Here is a 24,852-nt window from a genome sequence, read left to right on the forward strand (position 1 = left end):
GGCTCTGGTCAGTGAGAGCGTACCTTTAAGGGTAAAAGTTATTATCAGTGCGACATATTTTATGTATGATTATTTTTAATTTATTTTTAATTTTTACGTATGTTATGTTTATTTATGTTATGTTCTTTAAAATGAAAGAAGCGATTGCCATACACTACTAACATGTACAGATGCATGAGCAATACATTTATTTTTGAAGCTTCTTTTATTTTTCTTTTAGAGGCTATCGCTTCTTTCATTATAAGCTTGGCATTGTTAAAATCTATTCTGTGCCCTGTGTTAGTACATAGATTAAATTTAGTATTTTTCAATTGAAATTTATGGGCTATATATAGCCGCACCAAGCAATAATTTTCACTTTCTCAATAGAAATACGTATATCGGTTATATAAAATCAGTCAGTTAATAATTTTTAGCGGAGGTAGTATATCGGTTTTGTGAAAATTCAGTCTAGCGTGAAATTCCTATTTCCTTCGTCAGAGTAACTCGTAAATGAAAAAGAAGGAACTCTTCAGAAGCTTTAAAAAGAAAATGTTTTAGAAAAATATATTTGCTTACCAGCTTCAACAAAATGTGGCTCGAATAGCCACAAGCAGAACAATTTGTAACTGAAAATAAAAGCGTTTTGTTATATGATTTATAGTCGACTCTGTCTTATCAAGGCGGGTAGCGGTTAAAATAAAAAGTATATAAATTATAATAGTAGAATCTGGGCTTGTTAAACTAACAATGTCACTCAAAGTTAAAGCGGATTTCATAAAATAAGAATACAAAACTGTGGAATATAAAAATTTACATAATAAATAAATTAATACATTTTAGAATCGAAAAAAAAATTTTTACTGCAATTGAGTTTGAGCAATAATTGCAATTGGTTAAGCAACTTATTACTTTAATGGCTACATTGCGGTTATGAAAAAAAGAAATAGACAAATTTTAAATTAAACATAAGTGAGCTTTTAGCATTTTTATTGGTATGTCCTATGACTACACAATCAAAAAATAGTAACGTTTTTTTAAATGTTATACAGGGTTTTTCACTACATACTATACGTATTGTAGCTAAACGAGATTTTTACAAATTGTAAATTTTGGATTTGTTGAAGGACTATTAGAGCTAAAATTTAAAAATATTTTTACAAGAACAGAGTGTCCCAAATAAATAAAAAATGTTATAGTTTTATGTTTTTAAATGGAACACCCTGTATATTATTTTATTTTTAGATTATACGATTGAAATAAATGTAAATTTGATTAAGGTTTGTCACACTTAAACCTTATCGTTTTTGAAATATATCTAATTTTGTAAAATTTTAGTAAACATTTTAGTGTTGCATTTCTCTAAGGGTATGAAAGTTTTTAATGCTATATATTTACTGAAATTTATTTATTGATCAGATATTGTACTGCAATAATAAAAATAATACTACCTTATACAGAGTTTAATGTATATTAAATAATTACTAGCTTTAAACGGTAATAACTTGTTTAATTTAAATGGTAATTAAAACACCCTGTATATTTTACGAGAATCAGCTGCACAATTTAATTGTCTCTCAAATTGTATTATACCATTTTATACCTTTTCGTAGAAAATGCATTTTCTTATAATTTAGAACTCATTTATCAAAAAATTCCAAATATTCAATTTTTTCGCGAAAAAAGCCTGATAAACGTGTTTCTGGGGTCAAAAAATACTAAGTAATACTAAGTAAACAAAATACTAGTAATACTAATACTAAGACTCACCCTGTATAGTAGTATATTTCTTATACATGACTATGTGCATAACTAATTAATACACAATTTTTGTTGAAAATTAAACGCTAATTTTAGTGACTGTAAAAGTTAATATTCTGAAACTTACCCAAACAGATGTCACAATGCAATTGCGTCATTGGCAAGCAGAAGTCTTGTTACACATAAAAATAACAAAACGACTATTTCCTGGATAAAATTCAACCGAGGTAGCCACTGATTGATTCTATTCAGCATATCATTCTTTATCTTCCATTTCATTCAACTATTATTTGGATCTATTGGTTAATCAACTTCAAAAACTCTCTAGTACCACCTGAAATAAGTTAAAGACTAAACAGTTTGCAATCCCAATTAACTCTCTTTACCTCAACTCCTTTCGTATTAATCGAGAGATATCTAAGGCCTCTAGCAACTTACAACACGCAAATCGAAGGCATGTCACCTCTACTTCACAAGGTTACACCAAGGTTTTCTACACCAAAGTACAATAATCAATCAACAAACAAAATTTAAAACTCATGTAACCACAAGACACACTTCTCACATCGCCGTCTATATCTGACTGACTGTCGTTTTACATAACAAATGTTTACCTTGTTTGCTAACTAATCATTTTAGTTTCTCTAGTTATCTTGAAAAAAGGGAGTTTAGTTAGGTTAGGTTAGTTATTTATTTTTCAAGTGTCAACGATTACAGTACAGCACATCTGTCTGTTCTGTAGCTACGTGGTATCCGTGAGATGGGAAACGGTATTCTCTCCATGTTTTTCGTAAAAAATTAGACGACGCGTCCCATCAATAAAAAATCGACAAATTTGCAAGTAGCCAATAAAATGAGTGGGCGGAGCGATTTGCGGTGACGTACTCGTCAAGTCGACGTATAAAATATATTATTGTTTAGACGTACAGTACGTCTGCTGGATCTGTGTCTATGAAAGGAATGCGGACAAAAAACATTTAAATAAACAACAAATAAGACTGTATGATTGTATGACAAATTGCTAAAATAAATCCCAATGTTTCTCATCCAGAGCTCCAAAGTCAACTTCTGGCAGCTGCAGGTGTGAACGTTTCAGTTGAAACCATAAAACAAGGCTTCGTGATCGAGGGTTTTACAGCAGGAGAGAGTTACGCATCCCACAGATATCTCGGCAAAATAAAATTGACCGGCTAAATTGATGCCTTCAACATCAAAACTGGACAACTGAGAATTGGCAAAAAGTTCTTTTTTCGGATGAGACAGAATTGACCTAAGATCAGATGACCATCGAATTCGAATTCCCAGAGCTCCAGGAAGACCAGCGAGACTCTAGGCTGCTAAATCTGTACCAAGATAAAAAGAAGGAATGTCCTGCGGAGGTATTATGCTGGGAGCAAAAACTTCATTGTTATCACTTCAACAAATTTTAACGGATCGGAGGTATGTTGATTTAGTGCTATAACCAATCGTTTCTCTTTGGAGAGCTGCAGTTGGGAATAGTTGTAACTTCATGTACGATAGTGCACCTCCCCATACCAGCAGAGTGACTAGAGGATGTCTTGAAACGGAAGGTGTCATAGTTTTGGACTGACCTGCATGTTCACCAGATCTAAACCCTATCGAACTGTGGAGCCAGCTCAAAAAAAGGTTTAGATCTCGTCGAAACAATCCTACAAATCTCGCACAGCTTATTGATGCAGCATTAGCAGAATGGGAAAACATACCCCAAGACAACGTTGATAATTTAATAAGAAGCATGCCATCGCGGATAGAAGCTTGTATAAGGGCTAGAGGTGGCAACAAGGATTATTAAAATTATCAGTTATTTTCTTTTTGTTTTTGCTTTTTGGCCATAAAAATTTAAAACTTAATTTCGTTCCAAAAACCAAAAAAATACCATTGTGTTTATTTTAGGAACTGATTATTTTTTTATTTCTATATGAATTATTTTTCATTAAAAGTCATTGATAAGGACTGAGTTTTATTCCCAAGCACAAAATTTTCATACGTCTGAAAAATTATGACAAATAATAGATGATTCCATATAAGTTTAGTTGCGTGTATTATAGACAAATCATGTGTTTAACAAAACATAAGAATCTTTAGAAAAGTTGTGTTGGCTTATTATAGGGATAACGTATAGTTGTAAGTACAAAACACTCAGTACATATATTTAAATTTCTATAGTAAGCATGTTGTTTCCATAATGTATAAACAAAAATACTCCTGAATTTGGGGTACGTGCAGAAATTTAGATTTAGAGCAAGAAATTCTTTATCGTAAAACACATGCAGCCACAAGCTGTGTGCCGATTTGTATTAAACCGATATGTGGGGTATTATGTAAAGCAAAGGCATTTTCGGAATTCGGATATCAAAATCCGATGTCACTTTACAGAATGCTTTTCGGAAAGTATTAAATTAATCTCATTTTAATGAAACGATGTTACAGAAAACAAAGTAAAAATGTTAAGTAATTAAAATTTTCTTTTGCAAAATTAAACTAAAAATAAAGAGTATGTAAAACTTGGAAAATAAGTTCGTTAGAATAATACTTTTATTTATTCACTGTTCTAATGCACAATATGCATTCCTTCGAAAACTCTCTATTTATTTATATAGTAATGCTAAAACACTCTATTTGAAAGTCGATTAGAGAAATAGGCGCGTTTCCACGGGTCGACTCAAGTCGAACGAATAGGTAGTTCGACCGAAAGTCGAATGTGTAAACACTGATTCTACTAAGTCGCTCGATTAGTGGTTCGATTCGACTGAAGTCGAGAGTCAGTCTACTTTTTGTGTTTCGATTTATGATGTTTTAGTCGAACGACTGGAAGTCGCTTGTGTATACGCCAAATTCGACTAAATATTTTATGTTTATGTGTCTGGAATTGCCGGTTTGTTTAAATTAAAGGTTAGAAAATGGCTACAAAGTGGAAGGATAATGAAATGGGTTTATTCTTGGACTTATACAAAAATCACCAGTGCTTATGGAATGTTAAAGTAGAGAGTAGTAAGTAAAGTAGTAAGCAGTAAAGTAGAGATTATAATAATCAAGATAGAACTTCTGCACTTGACCTTACTGTTAATGATCTGAAATTAAAAATACTTGAAGCATTTATAATAGAGACCGCGGATCTTCTATAGCCAGTTCTTTTAACAGTCTATTTGACGCTCCGAGTGTATTACGTCTTAATATCCAGGGGCGTGTCCAACATTGTCTTCTTTTCTTTTTCTTTATCAGAATATTTTTAAGTTCCTCAATTAAAACTTTGGTTATAATAGCAACACCTGTTACAATCACCTCGCCACCGTTCATCGCCATTTTAAAACTGTGCAAATTATTCGACGTGAGTAGAAACGTGGAAACATTTTTTTTTTCGACTCAAGTCGAACTACCTAGTCGTTCGACTTGAGACGACCCGTGGAAACGCGCCTTATGATTCATTGGCAAGCGATGTAAATATTTGTGATCAGGTAAAATTGTGATGTAAGAGGAGGCTTAGCTTGCCGGCGGCGGCGGCGGGTCAGTAGTAGACGGGCCGGCCGGCTGTGTAGTGTTGTGTTTTGTCATAGAGCTGACATTTGGGGGTTGCGAGTCTTTTGACTATAAAAGTTGCATGTACTGTAAGGTAACGCGTCGTTTGACCATTGAGAAGAAAACCTCTTGTGAAGTCTTGCCTTCGAGGTTGGTCTTGAGAGTTTGAGGTCTCCCTTGTCTTCTCGATTGACGATGCGGCGTTGGGGTAGTGAGGTACCCCAATTAGTTTATTCGATTGGGATGCGAATCTGTTTAGCGGCAGATTTGCTTCCGGGGAAGCCCCTATACTATTTCAGGTGACACTAGCTAGTTTTTGAAGATTATTAACCAATAGATCCGAATAATATTTGAGTTAGATGGAAGATTTGGAATGGAATATATTGAATAGAATGTCAGTGATGTCAGTGGCTAGGGGGCGGAGTACCCCCGGGTGAGTTTTACCATTTAACTATCAATTTTATCAAGATCAGTAAATGTTTGTTTTGTTATTTTCATGTACAATGAGAGAGTACTTGCCAATGACCAACTAAATGGATATTTGAGGTGAATTTGCATTGTGAGACCCGGTTGAGTAAGCCCCAGAAATAAACGATTTTACAAGTATTATAATAAATGTTGTGGTCTAATTACTATAAAAAAATCTGAAAATAATAATTAAAGTGGTTATTAACTTTATTAATTTATTATACAACTAGCTAACCGAAGTAAAGTAAAAAAAAATTGTCAATCTTTTCTATCAATCGGTTTGACAGTTGTTCTCATTTGTTTACTATACAGGGTGTCCCAATATACCGTGGATAGAACTACTACGTTTTGTACGAATCAAAGTAAGCCCTTTGAACACAATTTACCTCTATAGAAAAGTGCATCGCTTGTCAGTTAAAGGGCATCAAACTTCAAAAAATAACAACATAAACTTTAGAAAAATTAGAGTAAATATAAAACCGCATACTATTTTAGCTTTATAATTTTATGTTTTTTTTTATTTTTATTAAAAAACGATAATTCTATCATTCGGCGGGATAGCCTGGCAGCTGTGGCCATTAAAGCAAAATACTACTACATCTATATCTCTGACTACTACTAACCAACAATTTGTCTTGTGTGGTCTGTGGTCTGTTATTGCTTAAATGTTTTGTTCATTATTCATGTAGGGGATTTATTTTTAAATTAATATCAATTGTTAGGCAAAGTCATAGAGTATGTATTTCTTTTGCATAATCAAAATTGTTACTATAAATTTTACATAACCAAATTGTCATTCTAAAAGATGTCACTTTGTAGCATGTTTTTTAAACTTGCTACCTTTTTTGATAATAGCCCTTTCTCTTTTTATTAATTATTGTTTATAAATTTCCCTTAATTAATTATAATATTTAGATATGTCTTTATCATAATTTTATATATATATTTAACAGCAGCGGGTGAGCTACGCAGTTTCTTTTCAATTTATCTTTCTAATATTTTCCCCAAAATACCTGTTTATTTGGTCAGTACGGCAATGCCGCTAACTTCTGTTTTCTGATGCCATTTCTGGATTGTCAAATCTTTGGAGGTTCATTTTGATCGATGATTGTTCTTTTCGAGATCGTCTTTTTTGGTGAAATACTGTACTGTTGGTTCCTGTGGGGATTACCAGTTTAATTTTTGGATGCTCTGGAATAATTTTATAAATTTTTACAAGATTTGCCTGAACCAAAATAGTAAAGATTTTTTTTGTGTGCCATGTGGCTAGATATTGGGTAAGTTCACCTATTCACGTTTTTTTTTCACGTGTGTCTTTTCAATTCTGATTCTTAATAATTTTCAATAGATTTGGACAATTGTGGAATGGATCCACTAATTTTGTTCATTAAATTGTCGATGGTAGCTGGATGACTTGTTAGTTACGCTTTGGGGTAAGATATCATAACCTAAAATCTACAAATATTAATTTAAATATTGTCCACAGGGTTTTGGTTATTTCTTTCTGGTTTTTACTTTTCCTGGTTTTCCTTTCTTGCTTTGATGGTTTTATTTTTTACATTCACGTGCACGTGATCACATGGTGTCGAGACATCCACCCTGTTTTCCAACTCAACAAACATTTGTGGCCTTGCTGATGCAACTATAGTTCCTGGAGTTCACCCTGGTCAACCTTGCCGTGCTCAGCTGCTGTTGTTGGATAAGTTACCCAGGCTTGTATACTTTTATTTTGGGGTACACTATAAAAAGGTAAAGATAGTAAAGTCTGATTTAATTTTATTAGTTTTTTTATAAGTAGTTTTCAACATCTGTAATATTTCACTTAATTATATACTTTTCAATTTAATTATATACTTTAATTACAAATTTAAATAATATTTTAACCTCATTTTCAAAATTTAAACCTATTTCATTATTTTTCTGGTTGTTATAAAACAAACGTATTTTATAACCAAACATTAATTTTAATTAATATATTTGGATTTAGTAGAGTAGAATCTTATTTGTTTTATTGCATGAATGAGGTTCCATCTTGGCAAATATCTTTTCTTAATAACTAATTTTCTGAATCTTTAATGTTATTTAACTACTAGGTAGATTCAGCGGCGCTCATTTGAGCACAAACCTTACTCACCCTATAATGCTCTCCAGGCGAACAGCACCGTCGCCGTAATGTATTAATAACATTTTATTTTATTATTACGTTGCGTTACAACTTGTCTTGTCATTATTCAATTCATTATTCTAATTCTCAGAATGTTGTTAACACAAGTTTCATCTTTCAATAAAATAATAAGCAATCACAATTGTTTATCTCCATCATTTACAGGATTAATAATACAGAAATTACAGTTCAATTAAACACGGTTCATTATTTATAGTGATTTACAGTAATTTCATTAAATTATACGAATATTTTCGTTGATTATTGGTTTGAAATAAATATTTCAGAATTTCTCTAATGCCTACTAACCCTAAATTTTAATTCTGAGCTGGCAAATGAACTAGAAACTACGTACCAAAACAAAAATATTGGATATTTTACTTTAAGCAAATTTAATTCTTCAATTCTTATAATATGTTGTATTTTTGTTTCAGATTTCTTTAAATCAACACACACCCATTGGAGTAATGTAGCTCTTTAGATCTACACAACGCTATGCATCTATAAGAGAATCCACATTTATTCACCACAATGAATTCTAACGTTATCCTAAATTTGACCAGTGTTAATATGACCCAAAGTGACGTGTCTATAAGCGGTAGTTTAGTGAACACGTCGAATGCCACAGATGATTATATTCCTTACTCTGAAAGACCAGAAACGTACTTTGTGCCAGTTCTATTTTTCCTAATTTTTGTGGTCGGCTGTTTGGGAAACGGAACTCTAGTTATCATATTTTTAAAGAACCGGACAATGAGGAATGTACCAAACACGTAAGTAAAAAATCAATAAACCCTTTGAAATGTTAAGTATTTATTTGTTGGTCGTATCTATGTAGAAGCATCATATTTTTGGTTTTTAAAATGTTTCATTTCTGTTATATAAATAGATGTAATAAAATAAAATTTAAAATATTTGCATACGGCAGTTTATTATCAAAGTCTTTAAATTATTCAAAAAAAGAACATCAATATTGGGATATACGTATTATTCTTTATTCAAATTGACTCAGATTTTACAAGGTTCTAAAACCTGAGATTTTTAACTGAAAAGCTATGTAAAACAAGACAAATTTTTCCGAGGCTCATCAAGATGCGTAAAACTGTGCTCGCTATCGGAGTTGAACCAATCTAAAAAGTTTTATTAGCTTGAATAATAAATTGTAATACAAGTTAGACCTTCTAAAAATATAAAAATATTTAATTTTTTATTTTTAGAATTTTCACAAATTATACTTTCTAACACTCTAAACCTATATATTTGTATATACTAGTGATTTACGATATTTTCCGATGGTGGCGGCACCGGCGCAGAATACACTGAACTTATAATCTGTCCAACGAATTAAAGAAGATTCGACATTAGAGAAAAATTACAGAAAATTCAATTTGTCTGTGTTGCATTAGGTAAAATATAACTCTAACCATACTCTCATAAAATATAAAGTGGACTGGAAAATATAGATCGAAATTTTAAAGATATTGCAGGACATATTTTCAATGAATATATAATGCGATAAGGATATAAAATAGGTACATGAGGTAATGATAAGATCATGTGTTCCATATTTTAGAAAGAAAGATCGATGCATTACATTTAAAATAATTGCCAATTATTATTGTTTCGGAATATAGGCAATTCTGTTTTCATAGTTTTATCTTTTATTTTTATCGCAATAATTGGTCTAGTAAAGAAAATAGTTTAACTGGGCTTTTTAATTGGTTGTTAAAATTCATTATAATTACTGAAACAAAGCAAGATCTTACAGCTGAACTATATTTTGCCAATAATTTTGCTCGATAGGGAGATACTTAGAAATACTAGAAAAAAATCAAGAAATATGCAGTATCTTAATAAATTATTAAAATATATTTTAAAGCAAATAAATATTTAATAAAAATTGCAATTGATAATTATTTATATATACCTGAACGGTTCTATATTCAAACATATCAATAAAATATTTAGCCATACAAAAAATATATATTTTCTGTGGCATATCTAATAACGATATAAGTATATTATTATTATATCTATGAGATACCTTTTGTAATCAATACTATAATTATTGATATTATAACGTTATAATAATATACTATTTATTATAACGTTATAATATCAATAATTATAGTATTGATTACAAAAGGTATCTCATAGATATTGAAATTATAACTTATTGTTAGCAAACCAATGATACTTGTTTAACTGTTTAATATATTGTTATATTTTAACAGAAAATTTACTTTATATTTATTCAGCAAAGATTATAGTTATATAATGGATAATTTTGTCTCAAGATATTAGCTATTTTCTTGATGAAAATAACAATAGCTCCTTATTGTACCAATCAGTACATAAGTTAAATCTAATTAAGTCTAAATGCCTCACACAGTATAGTAAAGGAATGACAATTATCTTGTTAACAAAATTTCGGTAATTTTGTCAAGGTCTCTGATGAAAGTTCTAAAGCTTTCATCAGACAAGCAAAATCTTGATTAATGTAACCGCGTTTAGAAATTTTATATAATATAGATTATATACAGTCTTAGAGTGCGATAAGCAGTAACAGGGGGGTGTAATTTGCAATAATGAACTTTAATTTAATTGGTAAGGAAGTTATGAAACTTAAGCTGATTCTCTAGTTGATTCTAACCCTACCATTACTTCCGACATTATAGTAGTCACTTTTTATTATAAATAATGGCATGTCTGTTAAAATAGGACGAGTTTCCTAATGTATTCTGAGCAACGGACGGCAAGGCTAAACCTGTGCAAAGTCCAGAGACTAGCATGCGTTTGCATCACAGGAGCCATGAGAACCTGTTCAACAGCAGCAATGGAGGTCATTCTAGATCTAACACCACTGCACATTGTCATTGGTAGATATGCTCATGATATAATGATTAGAATAGTCACTAACGGAATCAGTACTGGGAGAATGGTCAGATCAGGGGCTTGGAACACCCTCAAAAAGGAAATACCACTCCTGCAACTCAGTGGATGATATAATATGCCAAGAACATACAACTTTGAGAAACATCTCAATGTAGTATTAAGCAATAAAAAGGATTGGAAGAGAGAAACATCTGCCCAGCAGTCAAAAAAGACCATACCATAACTTGGTATACTGATGCTTCGAAAACCAATGCGGGAACAGGGATCGCAGTATTTGGGTCGAGAACTAAATACTCCGAACCAATGGGCACCTACCCCAGTATCCTACAGGCAGAAATCTACGCTATCGAAAGACTTATCTTAGATAGGAACTATCGGAAACAAAAAATAGCCATCTTATCTGATAGTCAAGCAGCGTTAAAAGCGATATCAATTCAGTATCAATCAATTCGAAATTGGTCAAAGAATGCATAGAGAAGCTGAATAAATTATGCAAAAAAAACAAAGTCCTCCTACTCTAGGTGCCCGCTCACCAAGACGTAGACCTACTCTAGGTGCCTGCTCACCAAGGGATAGAAGGCAATGGAAAAGCAAATGATCTAGCTAGAAAAGGAGCGAACACTCCACAAACTGGACCAGAACCGTTCTGCTTTCCAAGTAGTAACCAACTCAAGGCGGATCTAAATATATTAACTTTTCCGGCAATAATGATTCCGGGCAAGTACTGCGGCGACTTCTACATCTGAATGGAGGCTTTCGGAATCGCTCATCGTAATTTTTAAAATGATTTTTCTGGGAAAAAAGTGCTCGCGTTTACTTGACAGGGCAAACTGATTTTTCAGAAAAAAATGTGACAAATGTCATAGTTAAAGGTGTTAAAGGTGGGCGACTAATAAACGAAAATTAAAACAGCATTTTCTTATTTTTCGGTTGTAGATAAAACGTTGTACATAACACGTGCGTTTAAACATGATTACAACACTCGTGATTAGAACGACTCGGTCTACGACCTCGTCGTTCTAATCGTTCACACTCGTTGTAATCATGTTCATAAACACACTTGTACTGTAAATAACTATTAAAACGTGTTATTTAGGTTCACTAATAAAATATAAATGATACTTCAAATTTATTATTTAACAGGTATTTCAAATCTATTATTTATGTATAGACGACAGTAATAAAAGAAAATATCCTTGAATATTTTAATAAAACATAAACGAAATGTCCCTTCTTGTCTATTCAAGATATTCTGAGATAATGCGAGATAAATCTTTAAAAATAAAATGAAATATGCTTTCTATAGATCCAAATGTAATAAAGTATTACAGTTTTATTTCAGAACCTTTGTCATGTGCATCGTAAATCATAAACCGATTTCGGAGATGCTCTATCTTTTAAAAGCAATTTATTTTAAATTTTTTATTATTATTCTGCCATGTACCTTAAAATTGAATTAAAGTTTTTAAAGACAATTCTTTACAACAACAATTTTTTTAAAAATTATTAGTGGCTTTTATGAATTTTTTTATAAATTCAAATTAAAATGTGAATAAGAACACATGCAGGGTGGTCCGAATTGTATTTATGAAACTTCAGCAGCTCTACAGATAAAAATAAATTAAAATTTTCGTAAAAATGTATGTTCTAAAATGCTTCGTTTCGGAGATACGGGGTGTAGAAGTTTTATTTTTATTTCAATTTTTTTCAAATAATTTTTGAACTAATGTCAATATTTGGATGAAAATTGGTGTCTGGGAGTTTTTTTGACATGAGAAATTTGATTTTGGTGTTAATATGACTTCTACTTGTAGAGAGCGCCTTTTACATATTTTTTTTCTGGTTTGAAGGGTAATAACTTTTCTTCCGTACCTGTATAAAAGTACTGAGTGAAAAAATATATATTTCCGTGATTTTTTACGTAAAAAATGTCTCTTGTTAAAACTTGCTACGAGCAACCATTCTCAAGATATTTAGATTGAAAATAGTCAATACATGTCATTATTGACAAAAACAAACATGTTGAGTAGATAGTTATTTGACTGAAACGATAAATTTGGGAACTTTTACTTTTTTTAAATTAATCATAAATTTTTCTTCGAAAAAATGACTGAATGTGTCAAAAAATGACTGAATGACTGAATCTGTTGAGCTTTTGGCACAAAAATATTTTAAATTTATGATTTCAGTCTAATAGTCAATATGTTTAATTGGTCAATGATGACAGGTATTGATAATTTTGATTCCAAATATCTCGAGAACCATTACTCGTAGCGATTTTTACCAAGAGACATTTTTTACGTAAAAAATATTGTAAATGTATATTTTTTTACTCAGAATTTTTGTACAAGTACGATCGAAAAGTTATTACACTTGAAACCAGCTAAAAATATGTAGGTGGCGCCCTCAAAACGTAGGTGTCATACTGACATCAAAATAAAATCTATCATGTCAAAGTGACATATCATGTCATATGGCAAAAAGCTACTCCTAGATACCAATAACAAACCATCAATATATTGACGTTACTTTAGAAATTATTTAGAAAAAATCGAAATAAAAATAAAACTTCTACACCCTGTATCTCCGAAATTAAGTATTTTAGAACATATATTTATACATATATGTCCTGAAACTTTTTTTCTTATTTTCAGCTGCAGAATGTGCTGCCGAAGTTTCCAGAATACAGTTCGGACCACCCTGTATAGTCAAAAATTGTTTATCCTTTCTTTACTAACGAGTACTACTTTTATTTTTCATTTCCATATCGAGACATTAAAGTTGCCTGCATATGAAGATACATATAACAAAGTATCTGAATTTGTTTTACAAAAAACCGACTGATACAAAGCACTGCAACAGATATCACTGACAAATTTCTTTTGTAACAAAACCTATGCACGGGTATCCAGTTGCGTTGTTTGCAAATGGTCCGAATAATTAAGACAAATTTGCCGGACTCTAATTGCAAGGTGCGGCCTTAGAATTACCAGATTTGTTGTAATTATTTATTGTAAGCGTGTAGGATGTTTTGTTTGTGCAAGTTTAACTTCAAGCGTGATTAACACGTTTATAGAACAATTTTAACGTGTAATTTTAATCTCAGTTTCAAAGAAGATGAAAATAATCTTTTCAATAAAGAGTTTTTTTGTCAATAATATAAACTGATATTTTTAATATTTTAATTGTTGATTTGCTATGCGCAATACATTAAGGATAGCCTTTAGTAGCCTTAAGTCTTTTGCATTCTACTAACTTAAAAAAGGTTAAATTTATTTGTCTGACAAAAATCTTATTTCTGATTGTATTTCAAAGAAAAACAAGAGTTATCATAATTATTATATCATTGTTCACTTTATTTTTGTTACTATTAATTAAAAGTACCTATACTCGAGGGCACGATTTTTAAATTCATTGTTGCCAACCATGGACATATTCGGCACCGGGCTGACTAACTGGAATTTAAATTTCCCGCTGGCGATTAAGGTGGTAGTTCTGTTGGAAAAATTGTCAAGTTGCCAGATTCATTTATTTATTTCCTGACATTGCCATTCGTTTTGACACTTTAGTTGTGTATTATGAGTTTTTGATTTAAATGAATTGTGATACTTTAAGCTTAATTTTTTTTGCTAGCGGACGTTGTTCTTTTTAGAACCTCTTTTAGTGCAAAGTGTACAAGATAGCTTAATAGCCGTTGCAAAATACTATCGCAACCTTATTAGAATATTTTGAACGGGAAAGCGGTAGTCATGGTCCTTTATGCCTCCCTTAAGTGCTCTTAAGGAGGTGAGTTTTGTTGTTCTAAATAATAATTTATTTATTTTTGTTCCCTAAAAAAATATGTAAAAATGTGCAACGCTGTGCTGGTCAAGCTTAATCACGTGACTAAAAGTTTATTTGGTGTGATGGTTAGCTATAAATTGCAGTAGCATAATATACTTACACATTATTGAAAAGTCTTTTTATAGATAACTAGTACAGCATTTATAACATTAGTTGTAAAAGTTATTACCATATTATCATTTACCGAGTTTCTTAATTTAAAATTTAAAGTATTAAATCCTCGTATTTTTCTTTAATAGACCAATAAAAAATGAGTTTTATATTGAATTTTATGCAAAATTAAAAAGAGGAAATCATAACACGACTTGTTATGAAAAATGCTTATAAGCTAAAGAATTTGCATAATGTCTCTGGCTTTATGGGTATTCATTCTTTAACAAAGCTTGTGTTATTTGTTTCTAAAATGCTACTGTCGAGACCAGTCTGTGTGTGTGTGTGTGTGTGTGTCACTGGTATTTTATTAAATAATTGTTACATTTATAATAAAATTAAAGACCTTAGAGAGAAAAGTCTGGAGTAGTTGTTATATTTTTGTAGTATGTACATATCTATTATTAATTATTAATCTATTAAGTAAAATTTAAGTATATAAAGGATTATAATAATAATTGCATGAGACAATAAATACACAAAGGATAATATCCTAAACAGAACCATCTCTTTATTGCTATTTTTTAGTAATAAAGAGATGGTTTGACTATGCTACAACCAATCCAAACTAAACCAAACTGCTATACGAGCAATACAGGAGGTAAAGAGAAATACACCGATATATTTTATCAAACGTATAATAAGATTATTTGTATACGTTACATCTAAAATATGTTTATTTCGTTAATGCTGTACGGCAGATCGAGATCATAAATTTTGTTTACCTTGAAAAGAAATTCGCAAATATGGTTTAAAAATAAAATTAAATAGAGTTCAGAAAACATTTACGTTGATATAAAGATGTTCTTTTAGATTTATCTAGTATGGCATTAAAATAAAACTTAAAAAAAATATATCAGATAAATGTCTAATATATAATTTGATCTACTTACGTAAAAATGTGTATTTTTTTATAGTAACTATAAACTTTAAATACGTATACAAAATAAATCCTTGTTTATGTACTTTTTATTTATTTATATTAAACAAATAATATACATACACACATTTAAAATAAAATAAATAAATAGTCCTATTTAATTTTATTGCTTTAAATTTCCGATGCACATCTTTAATAGTTTATTTTGAATGCATTTTAACGTGTGAAACATTTTGAATATCGGAAATTACTTATATATAAAAAATTAGTTACTATATTTTTTTTCTGTTTGTCCTAGAGTAATTTAACTACAGGGCGTTAAAGTAATAATTGGTTTAGTGTGAGTTATAAAAATATTCGAATTAAAGACATAAAGATTATTTAAGAATTGGCGATTTTTGTAAAATTAAGATTTCTCGGCATTCATGAGACACAGGGCACAGAATAGATTCTATCAACGCAAAAATGATATGAAAGAACCAATAGCCTCTAAACAAAAAATAAAAGAAGCTTGGTGTTTTTTTTTGCTTCCGACGATTAGAAGAGATATACTTCCCGAAATGTTAAGCATTTTTTGTCCGTTAGGCAAATTTGTTTTATTCATAAGATATCGTTGACAAGTTGGTCTCCGTTGGATTAACGTAGCGGTGTTTACAAAAAGGAACTAATTTATTTTGTAGATTTTCTTACAGTACAAGTGGCAAAATACCCATAGGACTTTTTTGAAGATATTCTTAGTCTTGGATTAAGGCAAATTAATAAAATTGTATTATCTCATCTTCTTGACTGAAATCGACAAAATATTAAATGACAACTTTTAATCGATATTAAATGGCTTACACAACTGTGCTTACAAGAAAAAAACTCAATTGTGAACAGTTTTTTTAGAAAAATATTCCAGTGGTAACCCATATGCACGTCTCTGGTAAATCTGTCTACATTTTTTAGCATTCAAATATGTCGCACTTATAGTAACTTTTACCTTCAAAATTTAATTCTAATCACTAAATGCCCTTTGAAAAAGAATATAATAAATTAAAAAAAAAGACTTTAATCCCCTAAGCTGCAAAGCAAAGCAGAATCAGACCTATCTTTCTTAATAAGAAATAAAGAATCTCGCCACGGTACATGTTTTCTGAAAAACCCTGTATTCTAGTGATGTGTCGGTATTTCAATAACGCGATTTTGGAGCGGTATTTTTTTGTAACGTCCGTCGTGTCGCGCTCCACAACGAATCAGGAACCTGTTACTGAAGAAAGACGATCATAATGACGACAAAATTATAAATTATTTATAATTTGCAAATAATTTATTTATAATCGCACTTGAAGTTAGCTCGAACCGTAGTAACCGCATAGTGACGTGTTTAGCTCCAGCCGTCGCGATTTCATCGGTCACCAACAGTAGTATCTGGAACTGGTATGTCCGTAGCGCCGCGCGATAACCATCGGGACGTGTTCGCTCCAGCCGCAGCCATCGCGCTTCTAGAGTTGTAGTTCCCTGTCGAGAACAAAAGTAACTGCTGTAACTGGGCATCGACGCTCGACCTCGGCGGCGACCTACTTCGCTCAAGCCGTCGCGCTCCTAGAGTTTTAGTTCCCTGTCGCGAACAGAAGTAACTGTTGTAACTGATTATCGACGCTCGACCTCTGCGGCGACGAACTTCGTTCCAGCAGTCGCTGGAGCGCTTCTAGGGTTTTGGTTTTGCCTGTCGCGATTTGGTCGGTTACTATTGGCGTTGGTGCTCCGGTCCCTACGTTACTTTCGAAATGGCGATATTTGGTATGTACCAGGCATTGTATAAAATAGTGTTTTTTGAAAGATGAAACGCAAATAAAATAAAAATATTCTATTTGCTTGTATACATTTATATAAGTTTTATTGTTTATATCTATTTTTAAAGTTAGGTTAGACCAATAAACAATTTTTTTTGACAGTGGCTTGGATTTTGTTCTTGATTTTAACATTAAATATATATATTATATTGCAATACACATAAATATGAGCCGTTCATTTTATTTAAACGAAAATTGATAAAGAAAAAAAAATAACAAGGAATGTCATCGTTTTTCTAAAAATGAGAGATTGGCTGTACACAATTATAAACTCGATATTTGGAAAATGAGTGGCGGATAAAAGTTAATCTACAAATATAGATAAGTTAGATATATTTTTAGCGAGGACCGCAACACTTTGGAAGTATTTTTCTGGAACGGTCGCTATTGTAACGCGACTCATGTGGAACCGGTATTCCCATAGCTACTGTATTCTAAACTTCCTTTTTCAACATGAATAAAAACTTTATGAGTGAGAGGACAACGGCCTAGCTATACGTCGAAATACCGGTTCCCATTAGAACACCGAAGTTAAGCGACGTAAGACGATACTAGTGGATGGATGGGTGACCGGCTCGAAACTCTGTATCGTGCTGTTGTAGAAAAAAGGCAAAAGTGTAAAATCTATAGACACTGCTCATTCGCGCAGGTTTGAGGCCGGATGAGATCAGATATCTCGTGAGTAAGGGTCGATTTAGGGACTTGCTAAGTCGGTAGGCCATTGAACATGATATGGCCGAGGACCGCGGTTCGGATTCCGCGTAAACAAAGTAGGCCCCGTCCAGATTAGCTCTGGCAGCAAAAAGGAGACGTTAACTGAAATCTTTTCTATGTGTTTTTAAGAATTTAAAATACTGTATTTATAAATTCTTACATGAGACATACTTTGCAAAGGTATACAATATCAGCGGTAAATTTGTCTTTAAGATACCGATGTGATTAAAATAGAACATTAATATTTTAAAGTAAACAAAATTACAGTTGGAGATTGGAACCTTTGGTGTGACACGGCAAAATAAAACACTAAATCACCACAATACACCAAAACACTTTTACTTTTACACTGGACGCGCGTTTTGCTAACCATATTAGCATCATCAGCAGATGATTAAGACTGATTTAGAACTTTTTTATACTTAATCATCTGCTGATTACGCTAACATGGTTAACTAAACGCGCGTCCAGTGTAAAAGTACCTAAAAGTGTTTCGGTGTATTGTGGTGATTTAGTGTTTTATTTTGCTAAACAGAATTGTTGGTAAATAATGTACCTTTGTGGTGAATTTATTTCTTCGAATTTTTCTTGAATTTATTTATTTCTTTCTTTAGTTCGGATGTCATTGAATTTTATAAAAAATTAAAAGGTACCAATCATAACCCGACAAATTATGAAACATTTTGCTTCTTGTAAAAGGAGGATTTACACCTCCAAAAACGTTAGCAGTTCACAATAGAACTCAATGGAGAAGAATAATTGTAAACTCAGTTAAAACCGACAATCGTAAAGTAAGAGACAAAAAAGCAATGAGATTTTTGAATGTCCGGAGTGCCGTAGGCAAATAACATCAAGTATCGGGCTTTTCAGTCACAGAAAAGCTCATGAAAAAAAACGCCTTGCGTGACCATTTTCTGATGCATTTCGAATATTCGTCAGCGAGTAATGGCAGTATAGTATATGTATGTATGTTTTACTAGTAAAAATCACTGACATTTTGGTTTCTGTTGGATTCGCCAGTGTTGTTTACAAAAAATAACTTTTATAATTTCTAGGTTTGTCCTCCAATGGCGAACAACTATTTTCAACAAATTGTGGATACAATAACCCAAATAAAAATTAAATTAGTTGAGTGGTGAAAAAATAAGTGATATAAAATAAAGCTTTGCTTAAAAATACTGTTGTTTTAACCACCACAACATGTGAGCTATAAACAGGACTAAGATAAATAAAAATACTGGACAGGTTTTCAAAAATATTATCTTGCATACACTGCTATAATACCGCAAGAACAGCAAACGTTTTACCAAAGGTACACCGACGTAATATCTCCATAAAAATATAATATGATTATGTTGTCTACGCTTCAGTATATAAACACTGTTTATATGGTTTAAACAGTTGAACAAGACATAAATTGAGTCGCATTGGACAGGAAATGTGCGGATATTACAGCAAATGCACAGTATTATAAACTGAATTTAGAGCGATTGTGTTAATAGAATTTAAGTCACGGCTTATACACAAATCGCACAAATTCAGGAATATTGTTACAAGACAGGTTTGTTAACAATTTGCCATGGCATTACTAGGAAATTATTTTGTTAGTAAACATTGTAGGTGTGTGTGCAATAAATTGGACATGAGATTAATCAACTTTTAATAGTTGATATAAATGTGTGTTGTTATTATCTACACAGATTAGGTATACTATACAGGGTCCGGCAATAGTGCGTCGGGCATCTGTAGATCCTAGAATAAAAAACTTGAGATTTTTGTTTAAGTGAACACCTAAAGTATGTACCCGGATGTATTTCACGAAAATATTTTAACTTCTATAGGGTGGCTCAAAAAAGTATGAGTGGATCTGGATGATTTTTTTTAAATAGAACACCCTGTATATTATTGCATTTTTGGCTTCCTTTCAGATCACTTTACATAATCCTAAGATCAGTTAAGTAAACAGTAAGTAAACAGTTTTCGATAATTTCAGAGGTATTAATCAAAAATACATATTTTTCAGCCCTTCTTAAAAAATGTATTAAAAATACAAGAACTGTTCTGAAATCAAAATTATATTAGGTATTTACTTTAGATGATCTGTTCTTACTTTGCTATAAATATGGTAATCAGAAATCAAACAGGATGTTTAATATTCTACGCCAAACTTTCTAAAATATAACATATTTTTTCTTTGTTTTTTTTAAACGAAACACCCTGTATATTATTTTTTTATTAGATGGAGAGTTAAAGAATGAACATTTTTTGTATTTAAAGTATTTTAAAATTTTTAATAGTTTTGCAGATCACGCAGTATTATTCCATATTGCGCTTTCAATGGTAAAATACACGAGAAAAATCATTGGGTGGCTTTGATAAAAATTTGCTGTGTGAAAATGCTATATGAAATATAAAACCGCGAATATCTGCGAAGCCGTTAAAAATTTTGAAATACTCTAAATACAAAAAATGTTTATTTTTTAATATTGCCTTTCTTAAATTAAAAATTAAAGTCTTCATAACCCCGCGTATAATAGACAGATTGAGAGTAACTTTAACTTGATAGTAAATATCAAGTTTGCTTAAAAAATAGTCAAAATCGGCCCACTACCAATCAGTGTATCTAAAAAAATAAAACTTTCTTTGCTGCAGTAAAAATTTATTGGACTCCGAAAACACATATATCAAAGAGTTTACTAACAAATATTGGCATATAGAATAGCGTCCTAAGCGAAGAAGAACAGGCTAAGATAAGATAAGGTGGATGGTATATAAATCTTAGTGATAGTCAGAGGCGTCAATATCTCGAGAGAGACAACATTTTAGGCACTAAGAGAAGAACATAAATAATAAAATAATATTAGTTTTAACCTTAAACAGGAAATTCTTATATAAAATGTTTTGTTCTTTGTGATTTTTTGTACGGCTTATACCGTGCTGGCAACTGTTTTGGTCGGCATTTACATGTGTGGAAGTAAATCGCATAGGGATCTTATTAAGTCGGAGTGAGAGAAATGCGACCGACCGACGCGACGCGCGACGGTGTGCTGTTGCGGCGTTGCCGATACGCCTTTCCCTATCAAGTAAAGTAAAATCACGATCGCAAACCGCTTATTTTTAAAAGACTTTTTTTTCAAGAGATAACTAGATAAAATCATTAGACATGTTTCTGAGCATCTGAAATGGAATTATAAATATATCGTTAAGGTGTCATTTTTTTTATAACGCGAAAACGTCAGTAATCGCAATAATTTAAAAATTCAACTTTTTAACACATAGCAGGCCTACAGGCCATAACTCAAGAACCACTTTAGATATTGAAACTTTTTTTTATTTTCAAGATCGGATATTTTACAATATGTTTACATAAGAAAAATTCATTAAATGAGCTAAATGACCAATCCCAGAAAATTGGCCTTAAAATGAACTTGAAGAAGACCAAGATAATGAGCAACAATATCCATAACATTACCGTTGACAACGTTATTATTGAAAACGTAGACCATTATATATATTTAGGTCATAAAATCAAGCTGGGCAAGGAAAACCAAAATACGGAGATCAAACGCAGGATCCATTTGGCATGGGTAGCATTTGGAAATATGAGCGATATTTTCAACGATAAAAAGATGCCCATGAACCCAAAGAAAAAGGCTTACGACAGCTGCATTCTACCTGTGCTTACGTATGGCTTAGAGACTATGGCAATTACTAGAAAAACAGAAGAACAACTACGAGTAGCACAAAGAGCCATGGAAAGAATCATGTTGGGAGTCACCATTAGGGAAAAAATACGGAATACCCACATACGTCAAAAAACAAAATTAATAGATGTCGTTAAAAGAGTGGGAAGTCTGAAGTGGCAATAGATAGGACATGTGGCAAGACAGGATCCAGACCGATGGCCCCAAAAAGTAATCCTATGGAGACCTAGGGGAACAACAAGAAGTGTGGGCCGACCAAAAAAGAGATGGGTCGATGACGTCAGGGCAGTGGCGGGAAGACAATGGATAAGATTGGCTAGAGATGGCGAAGCATGGAAAAACCTAGAAGAGGCCTATATCCAACACTGTATGGAACCAGGCTGAGAAAGAAAGAAAGGAGAAGAAAAATTCGATAAGATTGTTTTTTCCATTCAAAAATTGTAAACAATCCATCCGTTTACTTTTAGAGCATAGCAATTTTCAGCAATCGTGTAATTTTTTTATTGATAAAGATTTTCACATACTGTCTACAAAGAAGATACAGCAGAAATATTAACAAAGTTCTTGGAAAAACTACAATCTATTATTTCTAATAGATATCGATTTTTGAATTCAGAGTTCTAATAGCGCGACCACTATCGAACACCCACTCAATTCCACTTATTTTTACTAAAAATGCAAGTGTTTCTAGCTTGCACTTAAAAAAATTCAAGCTATAAGGAAAATTACAACGACTCGTTAATAAATAAACAATTTAAGTATCACGAGACGTAATTAAATCGTGAAGCTTAACGCATGACGTACACCTTTCCCTAGAACTTTAAGTACTGACAGAGGTATTGATTGGGTCGACCGGTCAACTGCGACAAATATGCTATATCCCCTTCCACGTCTCTTAGCGATGTGCACAGTTTCTCGGTTTATTTCATACGTTTGGCAACGTGTTTACTGTTCTCTCTTTGTTCAGTACATTATAAACGCATTCTAATCTTCTTACATACGGAAATCTTGACCCAAGACTAACCTTTGCCAGCCCTTAGTACACCAGAAAGGTTCTTTGAAACATATAAATTAAAACAAAAATCTCAAAATAATTAAATAAAATTTTAAATTCCTGTCTGTATATCGTAATAACTATTATTACATTTATTTCAGTATTAGAAGGTGAATTTGAAATCGTATGAAACTACAGTACGTCTGCTGGATCTGTGTCTATGAAAGGAATGCGAACAAAAAACATTTAAATAGACAGCAATATATTTTATACGTCGACTTGACGAGTACGTCACCGCAAATCGCTCCGCCCACTCATTTTATTGGCTACTTGCAAATTTGTCGAATTTTTATTGATGGGACGCGTCATCTAATTTTTTACGAAAAACATCGGGAAAATATCGTTTCCCCTCACACGGATACCCCTTAGCTACAGAGCGGACAGACGTACTGTAGTACTAGATTAAATGGTATTTATAAAAATATTCACGTTGTTTTAATGAACATAAAACACGGCCATTCCGTTAATTAATTTTAACAGATTTAAAAGAAAATATTTTTATCATAAATCATATTTCGGTTAAAATTAACTAAAAGCTTTATAATTTTATTTATTACAACTAAATTTTATAAACTTTATAACGAAAATTTTGTAGAAGTATTTTTATATAGAAATTTTACGGAAATATATTATTATAAATAATGGCATCAATTTAACAAATAAATAGAATAATGTTGTTTAAAAGAATTATGAGTAAAGTTAACCAATTTAATCAATAAAGTTTAAAAATTAAATTTAATAAATTATTATTTTAATTTAATTTTGAAACCATATTTTGGACTTTTTATAAATATAACCGCAGATTGTAAATTCAAATTTATTATTTAATTTAAGTATTTAATCAGTGAAAATACAGTAATCATAAATAATTGCTCATTACTTTTTCCTTTTTCTCTAACTTGACTGACGCAAATAAACCTTTTATTAATTTCAGTCATTAATAAAAATAATTGTTTTTCTTAATGTTCCTTTTTATAATTTTACTACTTTTAAATTACATTTGATTCATCTTGGCAACTCTAAGTAAAATAATCGTGTAAATCAATTAATTGTTAAATAATTATTAATCAGCAACAAACAAAATCAGTTAAAAATACAGAGTTGGATTTACGAAGCAATAAAGAAATGTGTTTATGTTTACTTAAGTGTTAGATCATAACATTTTTAATACAAAACTGAAATGAGAACAAAATTCAATTGAAAAGGATGTGGAAAATTCTTTTAGAAAATTTACCGACACAAATTTTAATTCAAAGAGTTCTTTTAAAGGCCCTTTAACTTTTTTACTTCGAAGAATTTGTAAATTTTCATTCTGTTAGCCTGGTATGTGGAAAATTAAATTTCTTCTGAATACAATAAAACCATTATGCTTTGTTACATTCTAGTAGCAAAATAAATATGAATTGAATAATACGTAGTTTTATTTTGCTGTCTAACTTTAATGCTAGTTTTATTAAGTTTATTTAAAATATGTAGAAAGGAAAATAATATATCAGGAATATTATAATGGGGCTTCTGTGTTTATTTACCGCTATTAATTAGAATTATACAGGGTGTCCCAGAAATAAGTGCAAATATTTTAACTGGTAGTATAGTTCAACCCCAGAAACACGCTTATGAGGTTTTTTTAGCGAAAAAAAAAATTAAAATTATTTTGAAAAAGTAAAATAAGTCCGTTATTTTGGACTTATTTGAAAAACGATAAATAGAAAATATGTTTCTTTTATGGAGATCTACCACCCCTTAAAATATCAGTAGAACCGTATGATCGAAAAAAACCGGTGTCCAGTTAGCTGGGAAATAACGATGGATGACATTTCCCATATAAATTTACATATAAAATGACAGTGATCTTCATTTCATAGCCA

The 24,852-nt window shown here is 31.4% G+C and overlaps 1 protein-coding gene across 1 annotated transcript in view; it reads left to right on the top strand.

Moving 5' to 3' along the window:
- The window catches only part of LOC115881162 (neuropeptide CCHamide-1 receptor-like), a 129,238-nt gene that overhangs the window by 39,693 nt on the left and 64,693 nt on the right, over positions 1-24,852 (top strand). The window contains exon 2 of the mRNA XM_030898540.1: positions 8,344-8,682. Coding sequence (XP_030754400.1) covers positions 8,441-8,682 — 242 coding nt within the window. The 5' untranslated portion in view covers positions 8,344-8,440. The remainder of the gene's footprint in view (positions 1-8,343; positions 8,683-24,852) is intronic.

The sequence above is a fragment of the Sitophilus oryzae genome, unplaced genomic scaffold, assembly GCF_002938485.1.
Source record: "Sitophilus oryzae breed Bouriz unplaced genomic scaffold, Soryzae_2.0 scaffold_169_pilon_pilon, whole genome shotgun sequence".
Taxonomy (NCBI): Eukaryota; Metazoa; Arthropoda; class Insecta; order Coleoptera; family Curculionidae; genus Sitophilus; species Sitophilus oryzae.